Here is a 23921-nt window from a genome sequence, read left to right as displayed (position 1 = left end):
AACGAAAAGCAGCTTTCCATTTATTCTACCCACGCTTACATCACTTTCTTCATGGATGTTTAAAAACACTGCTCCATTACTTCTGCCTTACTTCCTGGACAGACTTTAGGTCATGACACAGGAAGGAGTTGACCATCTGATCTAATTCGCACACACCCTGCATCATCTACCCTCAGCTGGTCAACTCCTTCCTGTGTCATGACCTAAAGTATGTTCAGGAAGTAAGGCAGAAGTAATGGAGCAGAGTTTTTAAACTTCCATGAAGAAAGCAAGGGTGGGTAGAATAAATGGAAAGCTGTTTTATTTTTGCAAAAGAAGTAATGCTATATTGTTGTTATATAGGGGATCTGGAATTTTTTAAAAAAAAGTGAACTTAAAGTAAATTTTTAGGCTGGGTTCACACTTGTGCAGACGTGGCTCACAGCAGGGGTCTGGTGCATCCCCTGTTCTCTGTTTCAGGGACGAATCAGGCCAAAATTTTCCTGAATTCGGACCTGAAATGGAGCCAAAGACCCACAGGACCCCTGTGCAATCTCCTCCACGGCCACCACGGAGATGTGTGAACTGCTCCATTTTTTTTTTTTTCCCCAACGGCACACATAAGAATCATCTGGGAAAACACACAAGAATCCCAGAGGTCCACCTGCTTACTGCAAGTGAACTGCGTTAGCTGAAGATGATTGGCTCAGTACAGGACAAGGTGACAGCTTCCTGGTGGGCTTGCTCAGGTGTGTTCAGTCTAAATTCAAACACCTCAGCGCTTCATAACTTAAACACACAGGACTCTGGCCTGCATTATCTACTAGTGAGATGGTTCCCTTTTTGAGCTCCTTATAAACCTCATGTAGGTGTTGAGGTAACCAGGCATCTTCTGTGGCCTGCAATAATGTTGATGAGCCTTTGACCTCTTAATCCACAATTTACAGAATTCTTAATGTTTTTTGCATGCCTAGCTGAAATCTGTGACTGGATGGCTATTAGGGATGAGCAGAGTGATTTCAGAGAAAACGTTGCAATTTCACGGACAGCGACATTTTGGTAAAGTTGATAATTTTCAGTTTTGCTCATTAGTTTAGATTTTCGTTGCTTTTGTGTGCTTATTTGAGAATGTATTAAACTGTTAATTTCTGAAACGTATTTGAGAACGAATTAATTTTTACTCTCATTCGCTCCAGTGTATTTTCCCAAAATAGACTTTTTTTTTTTTTTTTTTTGCCAAAATTTTGGGGAATTTAAAACTTTTGGGGCAGTTGTTCTAATTGTTCAGCTAACATAATCACAACATCACTTCACATCAAATGTGTGTCCATAATACATTTTTTAAAACTGTTTAGGCCTTTTCTTTCTATATTTTATCTCTAGAATATCTACCGTACTTAGAAGTCCTGAGAAATCTTTTAAATATCTGTGACTTCAAGCTGTATCAGTGCACACAATGTTACATTTCCTGCACCGCCCTCCCCTCCACAACAGGAAACTGCTGTTTTTAAGCTTTTTTTGTTTTTTTTACAGCATAAACTAATTAGTACTCTGAAATAATTGTTTAACTTCTTTGTACATTCTAGATATTTGTGCCACACATACACCCAGGGGTCTTCTATTTATTCAAAAATAGTAAAAGTGTACCAGTTTCAAAGTGGACAAGGCTGGGGATATTATTAATATTGCATCTCCTATTCTTTAATGAAATGAGTGCGTATAATTTATGTGCAATCTTCTGTAATTTGCGCTTCTTAAAGTGTATCTAAACCTACTGAACTTCTCTTATTTGCTCCCTTTAGATATGTTAAATATGCAATTAAAAGCATTTGTTATATCTGTTTTATGAGTGTGAAAAATACCTGTTGATTATATTAAAATTCTGGGCTGTCCTGTGCAGACTTCCTATGTTATCTCAAAGAGACTAATTGGCCCTCCTAGAGTGAATAGCCTTTATGTTGTACAAATTGAAAAATGGGAAGGTTTGAGTAGTTTAGCAAAAGACAGTTGGGTAGGGCTGACACCACTCAGTCCACAACAATGCTTTGTGTTGTCAGCCCACAACAGGACTTAGGAGCTGAGTGCATCTGTATTTCTGGCAGATCAACATTTTAGTCCTACAGGACACAGGAATTGATTCTAAGACCATATATGTGCTGCTATCTTCCACGGATTGAACGCTGGCAAAAAGCTTTGCTGGGACCGCCCCCCAATGTATACATATAACCTCACCCACTCCATCAGCTGACACTTTTTTTTTTTCTTGCTAGTGTCCGTTGGATCGTGAACCCCTTCTGTTGATTGATTTTTTTTTTTTTTTTATCAGTTTTCCTTTTCTTCTTCCACTTCTATCAAGAACTGACTGCTTTTTGCTCTATGGCTCGCTAGTAACTTTCTGTATTGGTTACCCTCGGCGTATACCTTGGGAACCATAGCTAGACCCTGCAGTAGCGGGGCCAGAGATTTAAAATCCTGATGTTCCCATTTATTAATATTTTCCCTTGTGCTCCTCTTGGGGTCCTTTCACACAGGCTTTCTGTCCGGTGGACTCCGTTTTTGCTCAGTGGGGGAATTGATCCCCTAATCCCTGCTGAGCAGGTGGAGGACAGGTCCGTCTTGGCTCACTGTGCTGAGATGGACCTGTCAGAGCCCCCCTCTCCTCTATGGGGAGATCGGATGAAAACGGTCCGCCTGTCCGTTTTTCATCCGATCCGCCAGACGGATGGAAAATATGGTTTCCATCCGTCTGGATTTCACGGACAGGATCACTGCTGACATCCACCAATCCATAGGGCTGAATGGGGCGTCCGATCAGGTCCACCTAAAAAACTGACAGGCGGACCTAATCGGAAAGCCTATGTGAAAGGGGCATAAGCCTCTGGTGCCTAAAAAAGTTTACTCTGTAATTCTGCACACAGGTGAAAAATAATGCACACAATCAGGAATATTCGATGATATAGGAGAGTAAGAGTCAACATCTTGCCAGTCAGCTTCTTACCTGTTCGTGTTTCTGGTGCAAATTTGAAATAATAATAAAAAAAAAAAAAAAAAATCTAATTACACTATTTTAAGTGGTACTTTTAAATTCTTCCCTTAAAAGGAAACTAGAATAGTTTGGGGTCAATTGTATTTTTTGGAGATGAGTCACTGCATTGATTACACCATTGATGACTCAGTGGAGTTCAGTGGAGCCTAGCTCCAACCAAAGTCTTTTAGCTTTGAAAAGAGTGAGGAGCTTAAAATTCAGGTTTTTGGTCTCTGACCCTGTGTGGGGATATTTCTCCTTGCTTGCGGTCTTTATGACCTTATATTAAAGTGGCTGTAGACCCTTACATATACCCAGTGGATTGAATATCCTCAGATGATACACACAGATGAAACAAATCCTCCTATATAGGTTTAACTTGTTTATCTGCAGTCTTCTCTTCCCTACACCTCTTCACAAGGGCAGAAAAGTGTTAACATCTTTCTTCATCTGTCAGGAGCACAGAGGAGGGGCATAGAGGCTGCAGTTACAGTGTTTAAGAGCTGATTGGAGGAAAGGAACAAACCCCCCTCCACACAGCAGAAGAACTGTGTTCTGAATAGAGGAGCTCAGTTCTGAGCTCTCTCCCCTCCCTCCAAACACAAATTTATCTCATGTGTGGGAAAAACTTCTCAGAAGTGACTCATGCTGATAACAGAGGAAAGAAGCACCAAAGAGAAATGATGTTTAGAGCTTTGGAAAGAGATAAACACTATAGATGCCTTGTTTATATAGGCAGACCGCCATTCTCCCTCTGTACCAAACAATCAGTGGGTGCTGGCGGATATTGAGTCCGCGATACCTGCCGCTGGGCTCCTGCTGTGTGTGTGATCACAGCGGGAGCGGGTCGCCGGCGGAGGCGCACACGCCCCAGACCCGGAAGTGTCAGATCATGTACTAGGGAGCCATTGTCACCAGTACAGGAGGCCACAGACCATTATTATCAGGAGTTTTAAACCCTTTTCCACTTATGGTGGGTTTTTGTAAGAGCGCTTTCACACTGCCCCTGATGCACTGTGGATGCAGCGCAGGTGCAAAGCAGTATACCCATAGTTTTTGGGCAGGTTAGCCGCGCTTCCCCATAGACTTTTATTATGCCCTGCGGTTTTGGTGCGCTTTCTTAAAGCGCACCAAAATCGCCGGACATAATCGTCTATAGGAAAGTGCAGCAAACCCGCATGAAAACTGTGGGTACACTGCACTGTGGCCAAAGGGCAGCGGCTCCATGTGCAGCTGCCCTTCTTGTCTGTGTCCCAGTTGAGGAGATGTTCTAGCGTTTCCTGCCCTAAGAGGAAGTGAGGAGGAATTCCCTCAATATTTTAGCTGGTCGTTACCAATAGGAGTTCTTTTAGCACAGCTAAAATAGCAGAGTATGAGAAAAGGAGACTAGAGCTCCATCTGCTGGTTGGAGCTCCATCCAGTATAATATTAATCTGCAGTATTTCATCATTACTTGACAAACCGTGTATTCTTACATTTTGAGGTTTTATTTTTTTGTTTTTTTGTTTGTTTTTTAGGCCAAGCTATAATTAAAAGAGCTAATAAATATGTACAAATTTACGATACATTCCCTACAACCAAACAAAACCAAACAATGGATAAATTGATGTTCTAAGTGTATTATGCCACTATACAGTACTTGTTAGGGCCCATTCGTATGCAGGATACAGCAATGCACTATACATGCGTTAGTGGACTGTATTGCTATTAATTTTCAATGGCAAGGTCAATATAACCCTTCAGAGCCATCCCAAAGCTTTTGGTAAATACTTGCATTGCATCAGAAAGGTTCTTAGGATTGCAAACAATATGTGCATGGGGATGGCCATGTATGCCTATTATGTTAGCAGATTAGTAGTGCTACACAATGACTGCTTCACTGCTCCATTCTCATAGTGCAAACTTCTGCTTTAGCTCACTGAAAACATTTTCTGTGTACACAGGAACACTAGAGTTTGCATTTACTAATCTAAAATAACAGTCTCAGTATGGAACAGGAAGGAAATATAAATGTGAAAGCCACCCCATAGTGGTTGATGTAAATGTCATACTACAGTAATACTTGCCATTAATAATACTATTGTCGGAGTAAATGTTGCCGCCATCGGCACATCTTTAATGGCTTATTTATAAAAAATCTCTCAATTGGCTCTGAATTATGAGATGAATATACAAAATGTAATTTCAGGGCATGGTAAATGTTCTCTTCCCTTCCACGTACCTGTATTATCATGTTGTACTTTTACCTGGAAACAGCAAAATCTGTGTAAGGACTTGTTGAGTAAATATACAGAATCTGAATCGGGTGACAACATGTTTCTCTGATCAGTTCTTTATACTGTCATCAACCTCTTGTACTTCTCATTGACCTTCATTACCATATCCTGGTTTGGCTGCCCAGATTCTTAACCATGAGTGTTCGTTGTTGGACAGACATGCAGATTAATGGGCAGCTGATAGGAGTTCCGTAGGACTGCTGCCATGTAGTTAAAGCCATTACTCAGGCAAACGGCTAAAATACACATTTGAAATACATATGTGTTCACTGTTTTTGGGCTTGTAATATTTGTGAGTTGCACACGTGTTCCTCACTGCAGAGCCGGACAAGTGACATGCTTCGTTCCCAATAAGTTGTCAGCTGAATGCATTACAAGTGCATCTATACTAAGGGTACTTTCACACTGCTCTGTAGCAAGTTCGCAGTAAAAGCGCGTATGCATTTTTACCGCAATTTTGCTGTGTTTCAGACGCGTTTGCTGTGCATTTCTGGTGTGTTTTTGGGTTGCCTGCACCTGTGAAAAATGGACCTATGACTCAAAAACGCACCATAAAGGCTAAATCGCAGTGCATTGTTACCATGATTTTGCAGTGATTTCCATTCATTTCAATGGGAAGCTGCGTTTTTGGTGCGGTTTATCTAAACATCCAAGGATGCAGCATGCAGGACTTTTCAAAACACACTGCATCTGTAACACAGTGGTGTGAAAAGTCCCATAGGATTTAAAGGGAAACCTTGCGTTTTCTTGTTTTTCATCGACTTTGAGTGGGGATATCTGAATGATGCCTGTCTGTCGCCCCTCTGGTGTTTCTCCCGGCTCGCCCGTACGATCAGCGAGAGGGAGAAGGAATTGGTCCATGCCAGAAGTTTACCATAGGGAATCTGGCGGGCCAGATGTCCCCTGGCGTCTCTATGATCTTTCGGAGGCCGGGTGCGTTGTTATGAGGTCACGCCAAGCCTCTGCATTTGAAATAATACCACCGCCTCGGCTGGGAAGCCAGGATCCTTCTTTCTTTTTTTTTTTTTTTTTTTTTTTTTTTATTCTTTCTTTTTTTTTTGGACTTATTGACCCCAGATCTCACTGTAAAGGGGACCTGTCATGCACTATTGCAAGGCATCTTTACGTTTCTTGTCATTGCAATAAAAGTGATCCAAAAAAAAGTGCTCGTGCGCAGAAGCGAACGCAAACGTAGGTCACACTCACATATATAAACCATGTTTAAACAACACATGTGAGGTATCGCCGCAAACGTTAGAGCGAGACCAATAATTCTAGCACTAGACCTCCTCTGTAACTAAACAGGTAACCTATCTTTCACATTATGCAAAAAAATTGAGCTAACGTTACACTGTGGTTTTTTTTTTTTTTTTTTTTTTTTATGCATGAAAGTGTTTTTTTCCAAAAAAAAAGCGTTTGAAAAATTACTGCACAAATACCATACAAGACCACCATTGTATTCCCTAGGGTCTCTGCTATAAAAACATATATAATGTTTGGGGGTTCTGAGTAATTTTCTAGCAAAAAAATGATGATTTTTACTTGTAGGAGCAAAGTGTCAGAATTGGCCTGGATAGCAATTGGTTAATGTGCAGTTGCTCTAAAAGGAGTTCTGTATGACCCAGGCTTTAAAGTAAATTTTTGTTAAATCCAAATGTGTTCCTACAGGTATTATCCACAATACTTACCCTTTTTTCTTTTGGCTTTCTCCAACAGTTATTGAGGACACTCAGCCGTACGCTGCCAACATGACAGACATTATCAGAGACGCAGGGATGAAGCAGCCCCTTCCCACCCGAGCCGTAGGGGAGAAGCCAGCCATGGATTTTGGATATGTGGGTATAGATGCCATTTTGGAGCAGATGAGGAAAAAGGCAATGAAGCAAGGGTTTGAGCTGAACATCATGGTGGTTGGTGAGCATCTTTATCCATATATTAGTGAAACAAAAAAAAAAAACCTAATATAATTGTGACTCCCATTGGACCATTGAATTAAGATTCCCATGAAAGCACATTTTCACAAAAATTGCTTTGGTTCTTGGTTCGTGTGCTTTAGTAGTTCATATCCACTGAAAATTCACTTTTTTTTTTTTCTAAATACAACGGCTTTTCATTCATTCTACACCAGCTTACCTAACTCTCTCTTCACTGTTCAAACACACTGCTCGATTACTTCTGCCTTACTTCCTGGTCAGACTTTAGGTCATGACACAGGAAGGAATTGACCAACTGAGGGTAGGTGATTCAGGGTGTGTGCTAATGAGATCAGCTGGTCAACTCCTTCCTGTGTCATGACCTAAAGTCTGACCAGGAAGTAAGGCAAAAGTAATCGAACAGTGTGTTTTATACAACTTTGAAGAGAGTGAGGTAAGCCTGTGTAGAATTTATTGAAAGTTGTTTTATTTTTGCAAAATAAGTACATTAATGCTAGGTTGGTTAAAAATAAAGTGAACTTGGCCTTTGATATACAGTGGCATCACCTAAATAACAAAGTATGCAACTACAATATAGTGAAAACCTCTATGTTGTCGCATGTAAGGGAGTTAAAGTTGCAAAAGACACTAACCTGGCTGCAGCATTCCTGTAGGGTCAGCCCATTTGCTAAAACCCCTGTAGCAGAGCTTCTGACAGTAACCAGATTTGCCTCCTGAAGGTGGTCAAATAGAGGGTCCCCCTACTGGCCACTGTGGTTCCTCTTGCTGATCCCAGTCACGGCAGGAACCACAGCAACCAATGGGGGCGCACTGTTTCACACACCCAGAAATAGGACCAGTGCTCGGAGCTTTGCTACAGCATTACATTTTAGCAAATTGGCTGAGAGACTGATTTATATTAAGCTGCTTTCTTCTTAGGTTAGTGCCTTTTGTCAATGTAAAAATGTCTTATACTTTGGAGACTGTAACAGGAGTTCAGGACACAGAAAGGTGCAGAAACAGACAAAATTCCAAGATTGACAGGAATAGAGTTGGGAATTGGGTAAGAGACCTTGTTGTCAAAGCAGGAAAAACTTGTGAGAGCACCATTGCCCACTAAACTCCACTGCAGCTTTAATATCATTCTTAGGTGGATTGGTCCATAAATGCCATTCCTCACTAGGTTTCATGCATGGGTCTGAATATAAAAAAGCACATCTACATTGCCTTGAAAATGTCCACATTTTCTCATGTTACAACCAAAAATGTAAATGTATTTTACTGGGATTTTTTGTGAATGACCAATACAAAGTGGCACAATTATTGTGAAGTGGAAGGAAAATGACAAATGGTTTTCAAATTTTTTTACAAATAAATATCTGAAAAGTGTAGCGTGCATTTGTATTCAGCCCCCTTTACTCTGATACCCTTAACTAAAATCTAGTGGAACTGATTGATTGCTTTCAGAAGTCACATAATCAGTAAATAGAGTCCACCTTTGTGTAATTTAATCTCAGTATAAATACAGATGTTCTGTGAAGCCCTCAGAGGTTTGTTAGGGAACCTTGGTGAACAAACCGCATCATGAAGGCCAAGGAACACACCAGACAGGTCAGGAATAAAGTTGTGAAAAAGTTTAAAGCAGGGTTAGGTTATAAAATATAAAAAAAATCCCAAGCTTTTAACATCTCACATAGCACTGTTTAATCCATCATCTGAAAATGGAAAGAGTATGGCACAACTCCAAACCTACCAAAACATGGCCGGCCACCTAAACCGACAGGCTGGGCAAGGAGAGCATTAGAGAAGCGGCCAAGATGCCCATGGTAACTCTGGAGGAGCTGCAGAGATCTACAGCTCAGGTTGGAGAATCTGTCCACAGGACAACTATTAGTCGAGCTCTCCACAAATCTGGCCTTTACAGAAGAGTAGCAAGAAGAAAACCATTGTTGACAGCCATAAGAAGTCCCGTTTGCAGTTTGTGAGAAGCCATGTGGGGGACACAGCAAGCATGTGGAAGGAGGAGCTCTGTTTAGATGAGACCAAAATTGAACTTTTTGGCCTAAAAGCAAAGCGATATGTGTGGCGGAAAACTAACCCTGCACATCACCCTGAACACACCATCCCCACCATGAAACATTGGTGGTGGCAGCATTATGTTGCGGGGATGTTTTTCTTCAGCAAGGACAGGGAAGCTGGTCAAAGTTGATGGGAAGATGGATGGAGCCAAATCTCAGAAGGCAATCTTAGAAGAAAACCTGTTAGAGTCTGCAAAAGACTTGAGACTGGGGCAGAGGTTTACCTTCCAGCAGGACAATGACCCTAAACATACAGCCAGAGCTACAATGGAATGGTTTAGATCAAAGCATATTCATGTGTTAGAATGGCCCAGTCAAAGTGCAGACCTAAATCCAATTGAGAATCTGTGGCAAGACTTGAAAAGTGCTGTTTACAGACACTCTCCATCCAATCTGACAGAGATCGAGCTATTTTGCAAAGAAGAATGGGCAAAAATGTCATTCTGTATATGTGCTAAGCTGGTAGAGACCTCCCCAAAAAGACTTGCAGCTGTAATTGCAGCGAAAGGTGGTTCTACAAAGTATTGACTAAGGGGGCTGAATACAAATGCACGCCACACTTTTCAGATATTTATTTATAAAAAGAAATTCCGTCCACTTCACAATATATGCCACTTTGTGTTGGTCTATCACATAAAATCTCAATAGAATACATTTACGTTTTTGGTTGTAACATGACAAAATGTGGAAATTTTCAAGGGGTATGGATACTTTTTCAAGGCACTGTAAAGGCTTTTCTTCCTTTTTTACTTTCCCTGTCTGAGCCAAATCCTTCTTCATTTGTGTCTCACACGCTCACCCTCCCAGACACTGCAGCTCACAGTGGGTGGGTTTCAGTAATAGGCAGTGCTGTCGGTCCAGAAAACAGTGGACAGGACTAGGTGTAGTCAGGTGCTGACTGACAGCCACAGGATAGTAAATCAGCAGTGACAATGCTGATAGCCCCACATCCTGCAATGTATTCACATCCCACTGTAGTTCAAGCGGTTAGCCTACTGTACATAAGAGAATGAATTCAGGAGCAATGCAGCATTGATGTCAACCATCACAGGAAGCTGAATTAGGCGGGCACGGGCAGGATCCACAGGTATTTGTGGGACTTTGCAGGGGAACAAAAGTGTAACACTGTAAACGGAGAGTGCTTCATAAATATACATTTCTTAACAAAGGTACTGTACATAGTTAACTCAGTTTGAGAGAGTGGGGTGATTTTCAGTCGAAAGGATTTCAGTGATTTTTGTTTTTTACATTTTTCTTTTTCATAGATAGCAACAAAGAGCAGATATCTATCTCCTTTTTGCCTGTAGGAGATGGAGGTAGATTTGTTTTTGCAGCGCTCAAGGTGATTGCTGTCACACAACAAACCATCAAAGCCGTACACATTTCACAACGTAGGAATGCTTTGTTAGCAACTTATGCTTTGAAGTATTTAATCTAGTATTTAGGTTGTGGTGCCATTCTATATGAGGATTCTCTTCTTTCAATGGGTATGGACTTTGCTCATTGTAAACACGCTCATGAGATAATGTGGTATAGACATTTAAAATAGAAGTTCGGGAATAGAAAATTATAAACAATCGCACTCACCTAGATGGCTGTAGCACCAGTCACAGCTGCAGTTGTCCCTTGCCAGCTGTGCATCTGAGAACTGAGTGATCAAAGACCGCTGATCGCTCGGTTCTCTGTATTTGGACTGCATAGAGCCGATGACTTACAATCACTGGCTCTCTGCTCTGACCCTCCAGCGCTCACTGGAGTGCTGTGGACGGTACGGGAGCTACTGACTCATGCTTCAGGTGGAACGTTTAAGAGGCCGAGCCAGCTGCCAATCCAGGCCTCTGGATGGATCCCGACTTTCCAGGGCCTGGATCAGCTGAGTATCAGCCGACAACGGGTTTTAGCCTGTTGTTGGCTGACAACAGGTCACAAGAGCGCAGAACAAAGTGCATTCCTGTGATCCATAGGAGAAGTATAGCAAAAAGAGCTTTTGGCCCTACTTCTCATTTTAATATTTATTAGGAAGCCTCATTCTGTAGAAGTAAGACAGTCCTATCTACATTCTTAGTATAGAGTGTAATAGAGTATTTGCGGTATTTAGGCATGCATGACTGTCATTCTTTTGTGACTTTTTATATGGGGCACTCCAGCTCCTAGCCAACATCTGTTTTGCTTCAATCCTTGTCAATGATATGAGTTTTGTGGTTGTTGCCAGGCATTCATTCATGGGAGGCCTGCATGTGAATACCACAGCCATTGGAGATTTAAATAAATTGCACATCTTTTAAATATTCAGAACACTAATGTGTGGGCAGTACAGTTTTCATCTATTGGGTCTCATGATCATAGGCCTCGTGGTTGCAATCAGAACATAAGGAGGACACATGAGTGACTATTCTAGAGTAGAAAGTATTTTTGTAATGGGTGAAGTCATTTCTTTTGACTTGAGCACAGAAAGCCAATATCTGAGACCTGAAAAGGAGTGGAGATTCAATTTCCAGTAGGACAATGACCCTAAAGACACTGCCAAAATCTATTCTGGAGTGGCCTAAAACTAAGATCTGAAATGTCTTCGTATGACCCAGTCAAAGCCTTGACCTCAATCCAGTTTAAAATCTGTGGCAAGTCTGGAAATTTGTCAATTACTAGGAATGAGCTTGGGGCATCCTCCGAGCTCTTTTCTATTTGAACCTCCCAAATTTATTTTTTCTATTTTTTCTTTTTTTTTTTTTTTTTTATGCCAATCGGCTGCACCCTGAAAAACACAAGCACAGGGGAGGGATGCTGTAATGGCAGCGCACTTATATGAATAGATACTTGTCCATATTAAGTCAGTGTCATTAGTTAAATATAGGCATGTACTGTTGCCTAAGTCAGTGTTTCTTACTTATTTGTTCTGTAAGACTTGAGCTGCGATGTGGTCTGCCTATGGCTTATTGTATTGGAATACCTTTGTGTTATACGATTCCATGGATGGATTCAATAATAATGTGAATTAAAAAAAATATAGGCATGTGTCCAAATAAGTTTACTGATGTCACCAGCATCCCACCCCTTTGTTTACATGTGTTGCACGGCAGGGACACCCAGCCTGCAGATGATCGGACTAAAAAGAAGCACTATTCTAATGTTTGGCTAGGATGAGTTCTTATGACACCCATACTCATCTCTTACCAACAGTTCCCATTAGCCAGGCAAAGCTAGAGAAAGTTATCCGAGAAGAAAAAGGCAAACCTTGCTGGGTCTGCATAAGCAAAGCTGGTAGAGGCTTACTCCAAAAGATTTTTCTGTAAATATAGCCAAAGGGGGGACTGATAGGTTTTATAATACTTGTGCACCTAACCCACTTTTTAAAAAAATGTTTTTATTTACTAAACACGGCCCAAAAAAAACTATTGTACTGTAGTGAAGTCCTACATTTTTAACAATTTGTTAATTTTCATCATTTTTTTTAGGTCAGAGCGGACTTGGAAAATCTACTTTAATAAACACACTCTTCAAATCCAAGGTCAGCAGAAAATCTGTGCAGCCAACAGCTGAAGAGAGGATTCCAAAAACTATAGAGATTAAAAGTATCACTCATGGTAAGAAACATGATGGCGGTAGAAATCCAATATGTGGAGGATAAGGGGACTAGAACAATGCATCTAATGGATTTAAAACAAATTCATGTCTACAAAGGAAATGCACATTTTTTTGCAGGTAAAAAAACATGAATTTTATTTCTTTTTTTGTTAGGGACCTGAACATTGCACCCACCATCAGCAGATTGTGGGTGTAATGCCACAGTCCTGCAGACTGTGCACCTGTCTGCTCGTACCTCCAGTACGGGCCAAGAGTTGCACTCTGTCAGGAGGCTCAGTGAACTACCTAGAGCGATCAACAGCACTGGTAGTTCATTGCGTCTTTTTGCTTCTAGTTCTCAAAGCCTGTCGGTACTTGTAGTGTTCCTACAGAACACTGTGAATGATTGACAGTGAGCGGGGGGATTTCCTCTGGCCGCTGAAAAAGCGGGGGGGGCGGGGAGACCCTAACATGTTACAAAAGATGAACTTATCCTTTAAAGAATATCAAAATAAAGCATGTCGTTTTATGTACATTATCTGTAATAGAACTCAAACTACCGTTGTATTCATTACTATCCATATACTGTAATATATAAATGTAACATTTTATTTTACTGGACCATAGTAAAAAATGCATATACAGCATTTTGGCCATTTAAATAGTGGATAGATTTCCAGATGTGGTGTAGCCTGCTGGGGCACAGCTTTGTCCATTGACTTGCTTTAACCACTTACAGACCGGAAAATTTGCCCCCTTAATGGCTAGGCCATTTTTTTGCGGTACGGCACTGCGTCGCTTTAACTGACAAATGCGCGGTTGTGCGACGCTGTACCCAAACAAAATTGACGTTTTGTTTTTTTTTTCCCCCACAAATTGTGCTTTCTTTTGGTGCCATTTGATCACTTCTGCGGTTTTCATTTTTTGCGCTATAAACAATAAAAGAACAACAATTTTGAAAACCCTTTTTTTTTGCTTTTTTGCTATAAAAAAATTTCCCCAAAGATGTTTTTAAACAAATTTCTTCATCATGTTAGGCCAATATGTATTCTTCTAGATATTTTTAGTAAAAAAAAAATAATCGTATATTGGTTTGCGCAAAAGTTATAGCGTCTACAAACTTCGGGAAAGATTTGTCTTTTTTTTTTTTTTTTTTTTTTTTACTAGTAATGGCGGTGCTCTGCGATTTTTAGCAGTATTGTGGTGGACAGATCGGACACTTTTGACACATTTTTGGGACCATTGACATTCATACAAGTGATCAGTGCTATAAAAATGCACTGATTACTATGTAAATGTCACTGGCAGGGAAGGGGTTAACACTAGGGGGGCGATGAAGTGGTTAAATGTGTTCCCTCGTGAGTGTTTCTTACTGTGGGAGGATGGGACTGACTTGGGAAGGAGACAAATCACTCTTCGTAATCACTACAAACAGGAGATGTGTCTTTTCTCCCCTGTCAGAACAGGGTTTTGTGTGTTTACACACAGATCCCCATTCTGGCTCTTGTGCCCACGATCGCTGCTTGCGATTGCGCCCTCCAGCCACACGCATCGGTCCTCCACTGTGCAGCGGTCGTGCCTTCCTGCCATGGCTCTTAAAGGGGCCAATGTACCGGTAGGTTGTTTTGCGGTAACGAACCACTTTGCCAACGTAAAAGTGTGTAAGCCGGTCAGCAAGTGGTTAAAGTAGCACTATAGGCAAAACTTTATTTTTTATTTTATATTTTTCATTTTGGTTAGAGCAAAGGATATGTCAGATTTTTTTTTTTTTTTTTTTACCATCTTTGTCCCATTTTGAAGATTTCCCTTCACTTCCTTTCCCATAGACAAAAAGGAAGTGAGAGAAAATCCCTGCAAATTAAGGGAATCCCTTGGGAACCCCCAGGTCTCCTGAACTAGTGTCCTCATTGGAAGATTTCCCCTCCTAACACTTTTCTGGGGACAACCCAAAATTTGTGAGTTTCTTTTTCTTTTTAATGATATCGGTAAACAGGACAAATAGAGAGAAGGAATCCTCCCCAACATGGCACAGACAGCAATAAAAACTGACTGGTGTTCTAATCCCTCTCCACTTTATCCAAAACTGAAAAAAAAAGTTTTGCCTTTTAGTTATACTTTAAAAGCAGCAAAAAAAAAAAAAAAAAACCTACCCTGCTGTACAGAATTACAAAGCAGACTTCACCTGTATGTATGATGTGTTTTGAGACCGCAGGTGCTGAAAAAGTTACTGCTAAGTATGCCTAGGGGAATAGGAGGAACCTAGAATGGTATGTTCCAAGGTAATAAATAGAAAGTATATTTTAGTTTTATTTTTAGTAGATGTTTTGGCCTATTGGTGCATTTACCTATTTTTTATGCGACTTCCAGATTTTTACACATTTGCTCCTTTTTTGTTACTGTATAAAGTATAGTGATTAGTAGATTAGCTACAGGGTAAGCTGCATCTCTATCTCTCTCTATCTACACTTTTTTTGGTTTTTTCTTTATCACCTTCTTGTACTCTCTCATGATCTCATTCTTTCTTATTGGGCCAGCTTTCTTATACTGTTGGACCAGCTGTTGAGGCAGCCATCTTGGGTGTTCTCTGTAGAATATCATACTAGAGCCAATTTTAGACAGGAACCAAATAAGCTACAGGTATGTCTTTTGAAGTGAGGGAAGACACCGCAGGGGAAACCCATAAAAGCACAGTAAGAGCACGCAAACTCCTGACCAGGCCTCCGACCAAGGATCCCAAAGCCGCAAAGCAGTAGTGCTAACGACTAAGCCACTGTGAAATCTCCACAACTATAGTGAGATATTCAAATGTAATAGGAATGTTTGAGACCAATTAGCCTGGTAGCCTTTACCAGGCACCAGTGTTCTTTCCATAGGGGAGCCATAAAAATATGTCCCCCTCTGTTCTGCCTGATAAATTAAGACAGCAGATTATAGATCAGATGTCTAAATAACACTTGGCTTAGTTGTAGTGCTTTTCATTATACTCCTTTTTGCTAATGTGTGACTGCGATCTATTTTTCACCACTTTTTTACCTTAGATTTTTTTACTTTATGGAATTAACTTCTATTAGCAACATACAGTTTTCCACCTTCATATGTACATCTAGCTACTGTAGTTCAGTGCGTTCTCTTAATTGCATAGTCCTTTTTGTTTCTGGTACTGTAGCGTATTGGGTAGGCGAAGAGCTTCCACCAGGCAGCCGTTTGTCCTAATGTCTGATGCTCTTATATAGAGGGTTGCACCGATACCGGAAGCGATGAAAACACTAAACATTTGCATGAGTACAAGCTTAAATTACACCGCAAAGGTATTGGTTTTAGGTATGCACCGATACCTAAAACCGATACCTTTTGCGATGTGATTTGGGCTTATGTAAACTAAATGGGCACAAATTGCACTGCAAAGAATTGCATGTGATTTGAACAGGAATGCGATGCGATTCCTGTCCCAATCAAATGCAGTTTCCCACACTGCTCCTGTCTGAACCCAGGCTTGTCATGGTGACTTTAGGCTGGGTTCACCCAGACATCCCACTGCAAATGTATCGGTAAGTACTTGAGTATAAGTATTGGTACTAGTCGGTAAATAAAACGGTATTGGGATATATATATATATATATATATATATATATATATATATATATATATATATATATATATATATATATATATATATATATATATATATATATATATATATATATATTATAGAGAGAATATTTGGTGCGATGGGCATTTGCTTGGTAGTTGGAATAAGGTCGGTGGAGTTCAAAGAAGTTATTTTTAAAAGTCAGCAGCTACAAACACTGTAGCTGCTGACTTTTAATAAGGACACTTGCCTGTCTAGTGAGCCCGAAGGCCTGAGGCCGATCCATCCATCGGATCGGGTGCAGGCGCCGCCATTGTAAAGAAGGGAAACCTGAAGGCTCCACTGCTAGTTTCCTACTGCACGAGACCCACAGCACTTTCTGAATGGCCCCGTCGTCTTCTGGGATGCACAAAGGTGCCAGAAGGCAGCAGGGGACAGGGGGGGAGGAGGGGCAGAGCCAAAAGAGGGAATTGCGTATCTCGCCGCGGCAAGGCTGGGACGGCAGGTAAGAAAAAAAATTTGTTTATCCAAAAATGAGGGGTCGTCTTTCGTTTAAAACCAAGTACTACAGTTGGGTGGAACTCCGCTTTAACGCCAAAGTGAAGCAGAATGTTTAAAGTATAACTAACTAAACCTTCCCAAACAATGTAAATAATAATTTGTGTCCCCATGAGTTGATCTCCTTTTTAGTAAGATTTAGTAAATGTACCTTTTCTACTTCTAAATTCACTCCCTAAGGCTGCTTTATACATTCTCAGCTCAGAGCTGGGCGCACATCTCTTATTGATCATGTAAACTACTGCATTAAGACATACAGCCATTACATTTCCTTGAAGCGGCAGTCAATCAATGGTGGTGGGCAGTGCTGATGCTAAATGTGTAATCGATAGGCATGCTTTACTGGGAGCGGTTGGAACCCATATCCTAGGGTGACAACATTGCTTCAGCTAAGGAAATATTCCGTGCAATGTTGTCACTTTTTAAGAAAGACCATCACCTGGTTAATACAATGAAAAAGGAGATATAAAGAGAAGAGCAACAATGGAAGGTCATAGATGGTCAGGTGTATTTAACTTTTAGGATTCGATTTCATGTTAAGCTTTAGGTGTGGGATGTATATAATATGCCCCACACCTCTCTGTGGACATGTATCTCCATACCCTTTGGATGAAGGTAACATAGATCCTTCCAGAGTAGAGAAAAGTTTGATATGGGCTCTAGTTTTGCAGTTGAAGACATTGCAGGTGTTAACCTTGTGATATGGACGTTGGGAAATGGTGCCTATCCAGAAGTATGTCTTATTACACTGTTTTCAAAGTCAAGTAATCATTAAATGTTCCTTACAATTTCACTAATCTATTTCTTAATGCCCATGTGCAAATGTCTTGGCAGGCAGTGGTGCAGTTTTGTTTGTTCTTGGTGGCAGGCATCATAAGTTTTCACAGATTTTCCCTTTGACACCTCTAAAGAGGAGAAGAATGAATTATCAGATTTGACTATTGATATCTCTTCCAATATGAGCACACTCAGATATTCTGATAATAGAGTATGTGCACAGGTCAGCCATGACCTTTTCAGTTGTATAACTGTGCAGCTTCCGTTCTCAGGGACAGGTTACCCTTGCCCTTGGATTAGTAGACTACATAATTGGTTTAGCAGCTTTTATACCTTCTCTAGGAGCTGCATTAAGGGATATGCTGGGTTTCCTAACCCTGCTGTTCTCTGGGATTTCCCTTAGTTTTCATATGTTTTGAAAGATAATCTTGAAGCGAGGAATATTAATTGTTTTTCCAGGAGTCCTCCATGACATCCCCAGTGTATAGCAATCATTATGACTATTGAGTTATTTACTTGTACCCCTAGAAACTATTGAGATGCATGGTAGGCAAGGAGCTTTTAAAGCTGATTTCCAGCAACTTTGCAAAATGTGAAGGCGCACTATGAGAAGTCCAATTAGGTGCATGTCACCTTTTGAGACTTATCTGTTACTTATGTGACCGGTTTATTGCAGTTTAAGAGAATACACTCTGACTGTCGGAGGAGAGATGCTCACACAGCAGCTATGCTTGCCCTTCCCCTCTGCTGCCCATTCACAGAAGCCTTTGTATTTTGTGAATAAGTTTACATAATGCAAAGACTTCTGTGAATGGGCAAAAGGAGGAGAGGGGCAGGCTTGGCAGTCCCGGCGGCTCGGCTCTTGAAGACCACAGTTTGCAGCATTGGAGAAATTATCTTCCTGGAGCACAATAAACCTTTCAGGTGTGAATATTAGAGATAAGTCTACCAGGTGGCAGGCACTTTGTTAGGGTTAACTCATGGGGTGTGCCTGCAGTTTTTACAAAGTAGCTGAATTCCTGGAATTCAATTAAAGCCCCACGTACACAGACAATAAAATGGCCGCTTTTAGAGCAAATTTTTTATTTCTTTTATTTTTTTATTTTTTATGCCTCTAAACGCAGCTCTATTTTAATAAAGGTGTCCATGCATGTTTTGACCTTTTTTATTGTACAGCTATGTTGAAAGGAAAAAAAAAAAAATGCCCCAACCCTATGTTCAGAGAGGAGCTTATTGGCATAATTTACACAAATACATGCCTAAATGCATAAATTCATTCTAATGGCTAGAGTAAATGAATATTCCACTTAGTCAAATGAGTTATGCACATGTACTTCTTTACGTCTTTATACATGCGTAATTACCCGCCAATACAATACATTTTTTTTAACGATTTTTCTGCCATCTCCTGGCAGAAAGATCCAGTGTAGATAAGCATACTTTAATATGGTTCTGTGCATGCAGCCCTTTTTTCTGTTCCAGTAGGTAGGTGGGATATAATCTTTATTTATTTATTTATTTTTTATGCAGAAAAAAAGCTTTAACAACAACAAGCCAGTACAGCATAGCCAAGCAGTACTTTCCAGTGCAACTATAAAAATAGTCAGAACCAGTGTAACCCTGGTCCGCAGCTTACATGCCATTGAAATCAAGACTCTTGCATTCAACCTGTTATCTCAAACCTCAACATAGTAGAACAACATGTGCAGGTCACCATATTTAAGCATTAAACAACATTCAACCCTAATAACCTGTCCATGACTAGATCTGCCAGGGCAAGCCCAGAGGCATCCAACCATCGGGCCCGCAGCTTTTCATATTTCCGTTCACATTCTGTGTTGGTCAATTAGTTATTCCATCCACATAGTATTACCCACTGCAGTAATCAACTCCTTGATTGTAGGAGGATTTTCTGACCTTGATATAATCTCTTAGCTGTGGGCTGTTGTGGTGGACTCCTACAAAAAGCGTTATCATTGTGTCACTTCCTATATTTTTAGACAACTGTCAGTGTCCCCTTTATAAAGGAAGATGTGTGTTTTCTCACATAGTTAAGGTTTGCACACTTCTGTTCTTTGGAATAAATAGTTTCTAGAAGTGAGTAAGAAAAATAAATTGTATAAACTTGGTATGAATAAATAAGACGAGAGTAAAAAGTACAAGTCCCCAGTGATACAGGTAAGGACTAGTAGAACATTGTACATGATCCTCTCAACAGGCTTCAGTATAGCCGAGGACAGAGTGGTGATAAGGGCTTTGTTCCATGACCTATATCAAAAAGATTTTTCTTCTTGCAACCATAAACTCATTTTGTTTATTGTGTTACCCTGTCATTTCCTTTTAGAAATTGAAGAGAAAGGAGTTCGGATGAAACTGACAGTCATAGATACTCCTGGATTTGGGGACCACATTAATAATGAAAACTGGTAAGTTAACCATTTTTTAAAGTGCAACAAAAAGAAAGGAAAAGGTGCTACTACCCTAAATCTGAATGTTCCTCTGAACTGTCGGGTGCAGGATAAACAGTCGCTCAGCTGCCAATAATCCGTAAAAGATGCTCTTCAATCTTTTAAACTTTACTACCCAATTCCCGATAAAAAACAGGTAAATACAGCAGATGTTAACGCGTTTCAGCCATAATGGCCTTGCGCCCATCTACCTTTTTAAACTTTTAAATGCAAGAGCTAACATGCTCCATATGGTGCTTCTCATTGCCTTCATTGACTGGAACAATTTCTCTGTTTTTCCTCTAAACCTGGTTTCACTTTGCTGCTAAGAGCTGGAGTTTCCTAAGCTGGCCCATAGTCCAACAAGAGTGCCCATTGTGGTACCACAGAGGCGCTCTTGGTAGGTGGGTCACAGCTTCAAGGAAGTCGAGAAATTGTGAATAAAGCGGACATTTGCTTATGTGAATACCTGTTTTGTAATCAGTCAGGCAGCAGGTGGGATGAGGATACAGTCCGCATCGATCCTTCATTATGGGCGGTGTAGAAACAGACTTTGTCTTTAACGCAGTCGCAGACCTATAGTTAGAAACCGATTTTAAAATCCTTTGGCTCCCTATGCTCAGTAGAAGTTCTAAAGATGTGCCCCAATACTTAACTGCAATCTTGAGCAGCCTCCCTAAAATCCTGGCATTTACTGCTTAAAGAGGTTGTAAACCTCCCTAAAATAAGGCTTGCCTATAGGTACTGTAAATAGCTCCTAAACGTGCTCCGTTTAGGAGATATTTACTGTGTACTGTGCTGCTGATGTCATCGGCGCATGCGCTCTGAAGGAATGGATGCCCGTGCCGTTTCTTCAGGAGCAAGTGCCATGACTGGCGTCTCCCGCACGCATGCTCAAGAGTGATGTCACGCGGCTCCGGCCAGTCACGTAGCCAGAAGGAAGAGGGGTAAACATGGATGCGGCCTGCAGCGGGGACGACGCAGGCTTCGTTTGTAGGTAAGTGCCACATAATGTGCTAGTATGCGATGCATACTAGCACAATTATGCCTTTTCTTTGCAGGGAAGGGGAAAACTTTTTTTCCCCCCGCAGGGTTTACTTCCTTTTTAAAATCATGGCAAAGTAATTGTAAATGTGGGTCATTGGTAACCAGTCAGCGGCCCTGTCATTTACAGTATCTCGCAAAAGTGAGTACACCCCTCACATTTTTGTAAATATTTTATTATATCTTTTCATGTGACAACACTGAAGAAATGACACTTTGCTACAATGTAGTAATGAGTGTACAACTTGTATAACAATGTAAATTTGATATCCCCACAAAATAACTCAACACACAGCCATTAATGTCTAAACCGCTGGCAACAAAAGTGAGTTCACCCCTAAGTGAAAATGTCCAAATTGGGCCCAATTAGCCATTTTTCCTCCCCGGTGTCATGTGACTCATTAGTGTTCCATGTCTCAGGTGTGAATGCGGAGCAGGTGTGTTAAATTTGGTGTTATCGCTCTCACTCTCATACTAGTCAAAAAAAATAATTGGTGCTCTACAAAAAGATGGCCTAGGCTATAAGAAGTTTGCCAAGACCCTGAAACTGAGCTGCAGTACAGTGGCCAAGATCATACAGCAGTTTAACGGGACAGGTTCCACTCAGAACAGGCCTCGCCATGGTCGACCAAAGAAGTTGAGTGCACGGGCTCAGCGTCATATTCTGAGGTTGTCTTTGGGAAAAGACGTATGAGTGCTGCCAGCATTGCTGCAGAGGTTGAAGGGGTGGGGGGTCAGCCTCTCATAGCTCAGACCATACACTGCACACTGCATCAAATTGGTCTGCATGGCTGTCATACCAGAAGGAAGCCTCTTCTAAAGATGATGCACAAGAAAGCCCTCAAGCAGTTGGCTGAAGACAAGCAGACTAAGGACATGGATTACTGGAACCATGTCCTGTGGTCTGATGAGACCAAGATAAACTTATTTGATTCAGATGGTGTCAAGCGTGTGTGGCGGCAACCAGGTGAAGAGTACAAAGACAAGTGTGTCTTGCCTACAGTGAAGCATGGTGGTCTCATGCAGACTGTCAGTGTGAGCTCATATATCCTATCACACTGATAGGAAGACCTAATAAATTAAAACAGCGTGCAACAGCGCCGTGGTACTTCATTGAGAACTACAAGCCGCAAAGGATGTCGGGACTTGTAGTTCATTCATTCACAGAACTCTGTGACTGAATGACGCAGCCTCCTGGGTGGAGCCCTGTGCAATCATGCTGTTTTCAAAAAGTGACAGCTAGTATGAGGAACTTCTCCCAGCACTGCTGTCAAAGAGAGAGAAGGCAGTGGGGAGCGGCTACAGTATCGGGAACATGTTACCTTAAAAATGGGTGGAACATGTAACATGTTCCCGAAAAGTGAACTTATCCTTTAAATCAAAAGCAAAGTAATACATGCAATGTAGAATGTATTTGTGCTTTTAAGGGCGAGAACCTGAATTTGACTTGGTATCCGCTCCTTGCAGCCCCTGTGCAGCAGAGCTCAGAGTGGCAGGGAGAAGCAGCAAAATGAGCCAGTCAGGTGTGCTGTAGTGCAAGGCCGCAGTATTCTGATAGGAGAAGAGGGTCGACAGAGAGAGAGATGAGTTCTGTGCAGTTTCTTCTTTCATTGTCCAGTCACAGGGAGAGGGTGGGGAGAAGACCTGTAAGTGGAAGTAAAACTGCAACAGAGAAAGATCAGTCCCTCACTTCTGACAGAACTGTGCGGTGTGGCAGAGCTATTTAAATTGCAGGGCTGGATAGGCAGAATTGCATTTTTTTTGGGAAGGTAAAACAGCCCCATGTATGTGTTTTATCTGTATAACAAGCTGTTTGCCTGGAGTTCTACTTTAGGTACCCCTAGACATGAGATGATTGGAAGATCTGTAGCTCTTTAGCATTATAGAATGAACAAGCATGCTGTTATTGGATCTTCCCGGGAAGACGTTCAGAGAGGTTGTAGAGTATCCACAGACGTGGATCAGATAAAGGAACAGTCATCTCCTGTTTGCAGATTCATGTACATCCATTCATTCTAATTGTTGCCACCTTTAGTGTGAAACATCTTGATAAGCATCTAATGGTATATTTTGACACTTTTACAAAACAGGCTTGTTAAAATAATTCTTTTTATGTTCTTTAACTATTGAAAATAAGGCTTATCCAATACATATTTTTTCAATTTGTAAAATGTCTTGGAGTGCTTAATGGCAAATATGGTTCCTATATTTATTTCATATAATTATTTCTGTAGCTGGATGCCCATTATGAAGTTCATTAATGACCAGTATGAGAAGTACCTACAGGAAGAGGTGAACATCAACCGTAAGAAGAGAATTCCAGACACCAGAGTCCACTGCTGTATATACTTTATTCCGGCCACAGGACACTCGTAAGTCACTTTTTGGAAATTGTATAATTTTTTTTTTTTTTATTATTATACTCCAGGAATAAAGCTCAGTTGTGCCAATAAATCTCATGAAATGCATCTGTTTGTATCACATGACCTTTACGTCCACAAACGCTGGGTGTGTAGCCCTGTGCGTCCAATCCTGGTGCTTTAATGTATCAAGGGGGCACAGGTGCAGTATCCAGCCCCTTTTCCTGCAGCCGTCAGTCTATTGCATTGCAATTTCCAGAAAACTACAGAGCTGCAGATTGAAAAGGAAAGGTAGTTTGTAATAACATTCAATT

General features: G+C 41.0%; 1 protein-coding gene across 4 annotated transcripts in view; it reads left to right on the top strand.

The window, feature by feature from the left end:
- The window catches only part of SEPTIN9 (septin 9), a 405962-nt gene that overhangs the window by 351865 nt on the left and 30176 nt on the right, over window positions 1–23921 (top strand). For all 4 annotated transcript variants that reach the window (XM_073606240.1, XM_073606242.1, XM_073606241.1 and 1 more), the window contains 4 exons: window positions 6997–7194; window positions 12724–12852; window positions 20101–20182; window positions 23482–23619. In XM_073606240.1, coding sequence (XP_073462341.1) covers window positions 6997–7194; window positions 12724–12852; window positions 20101–20182; window positions 23482–23619 — 547 coding nt within the window. The remainder of the gene's footprint in view (window positions 1–6996; window positions 7195–12723; window positions 12853–20100; window positions 20183–23481; window positions 23620–23921) is intronic.

Source organism: Aquarana catesbeiana, linkage group LG12 (genome assembly GCF_042186555.1).
Source record: "Aquarana catesbeiana isolate 2022-GZ linkage group LG12, ASM4218655v1, whole genome shotgun sequence".
In the NCBI taxonomy this organism is placed as follows: domain Eukaryota; kingdom Metazoa; phylum Chordata; class Amphibia; order Anura; family Ranidae; genus Aquarana; species Aquarana catesbeiana.
This window is presented reverse-complemented; position numbering and strand designations above follow the sequence as displayed.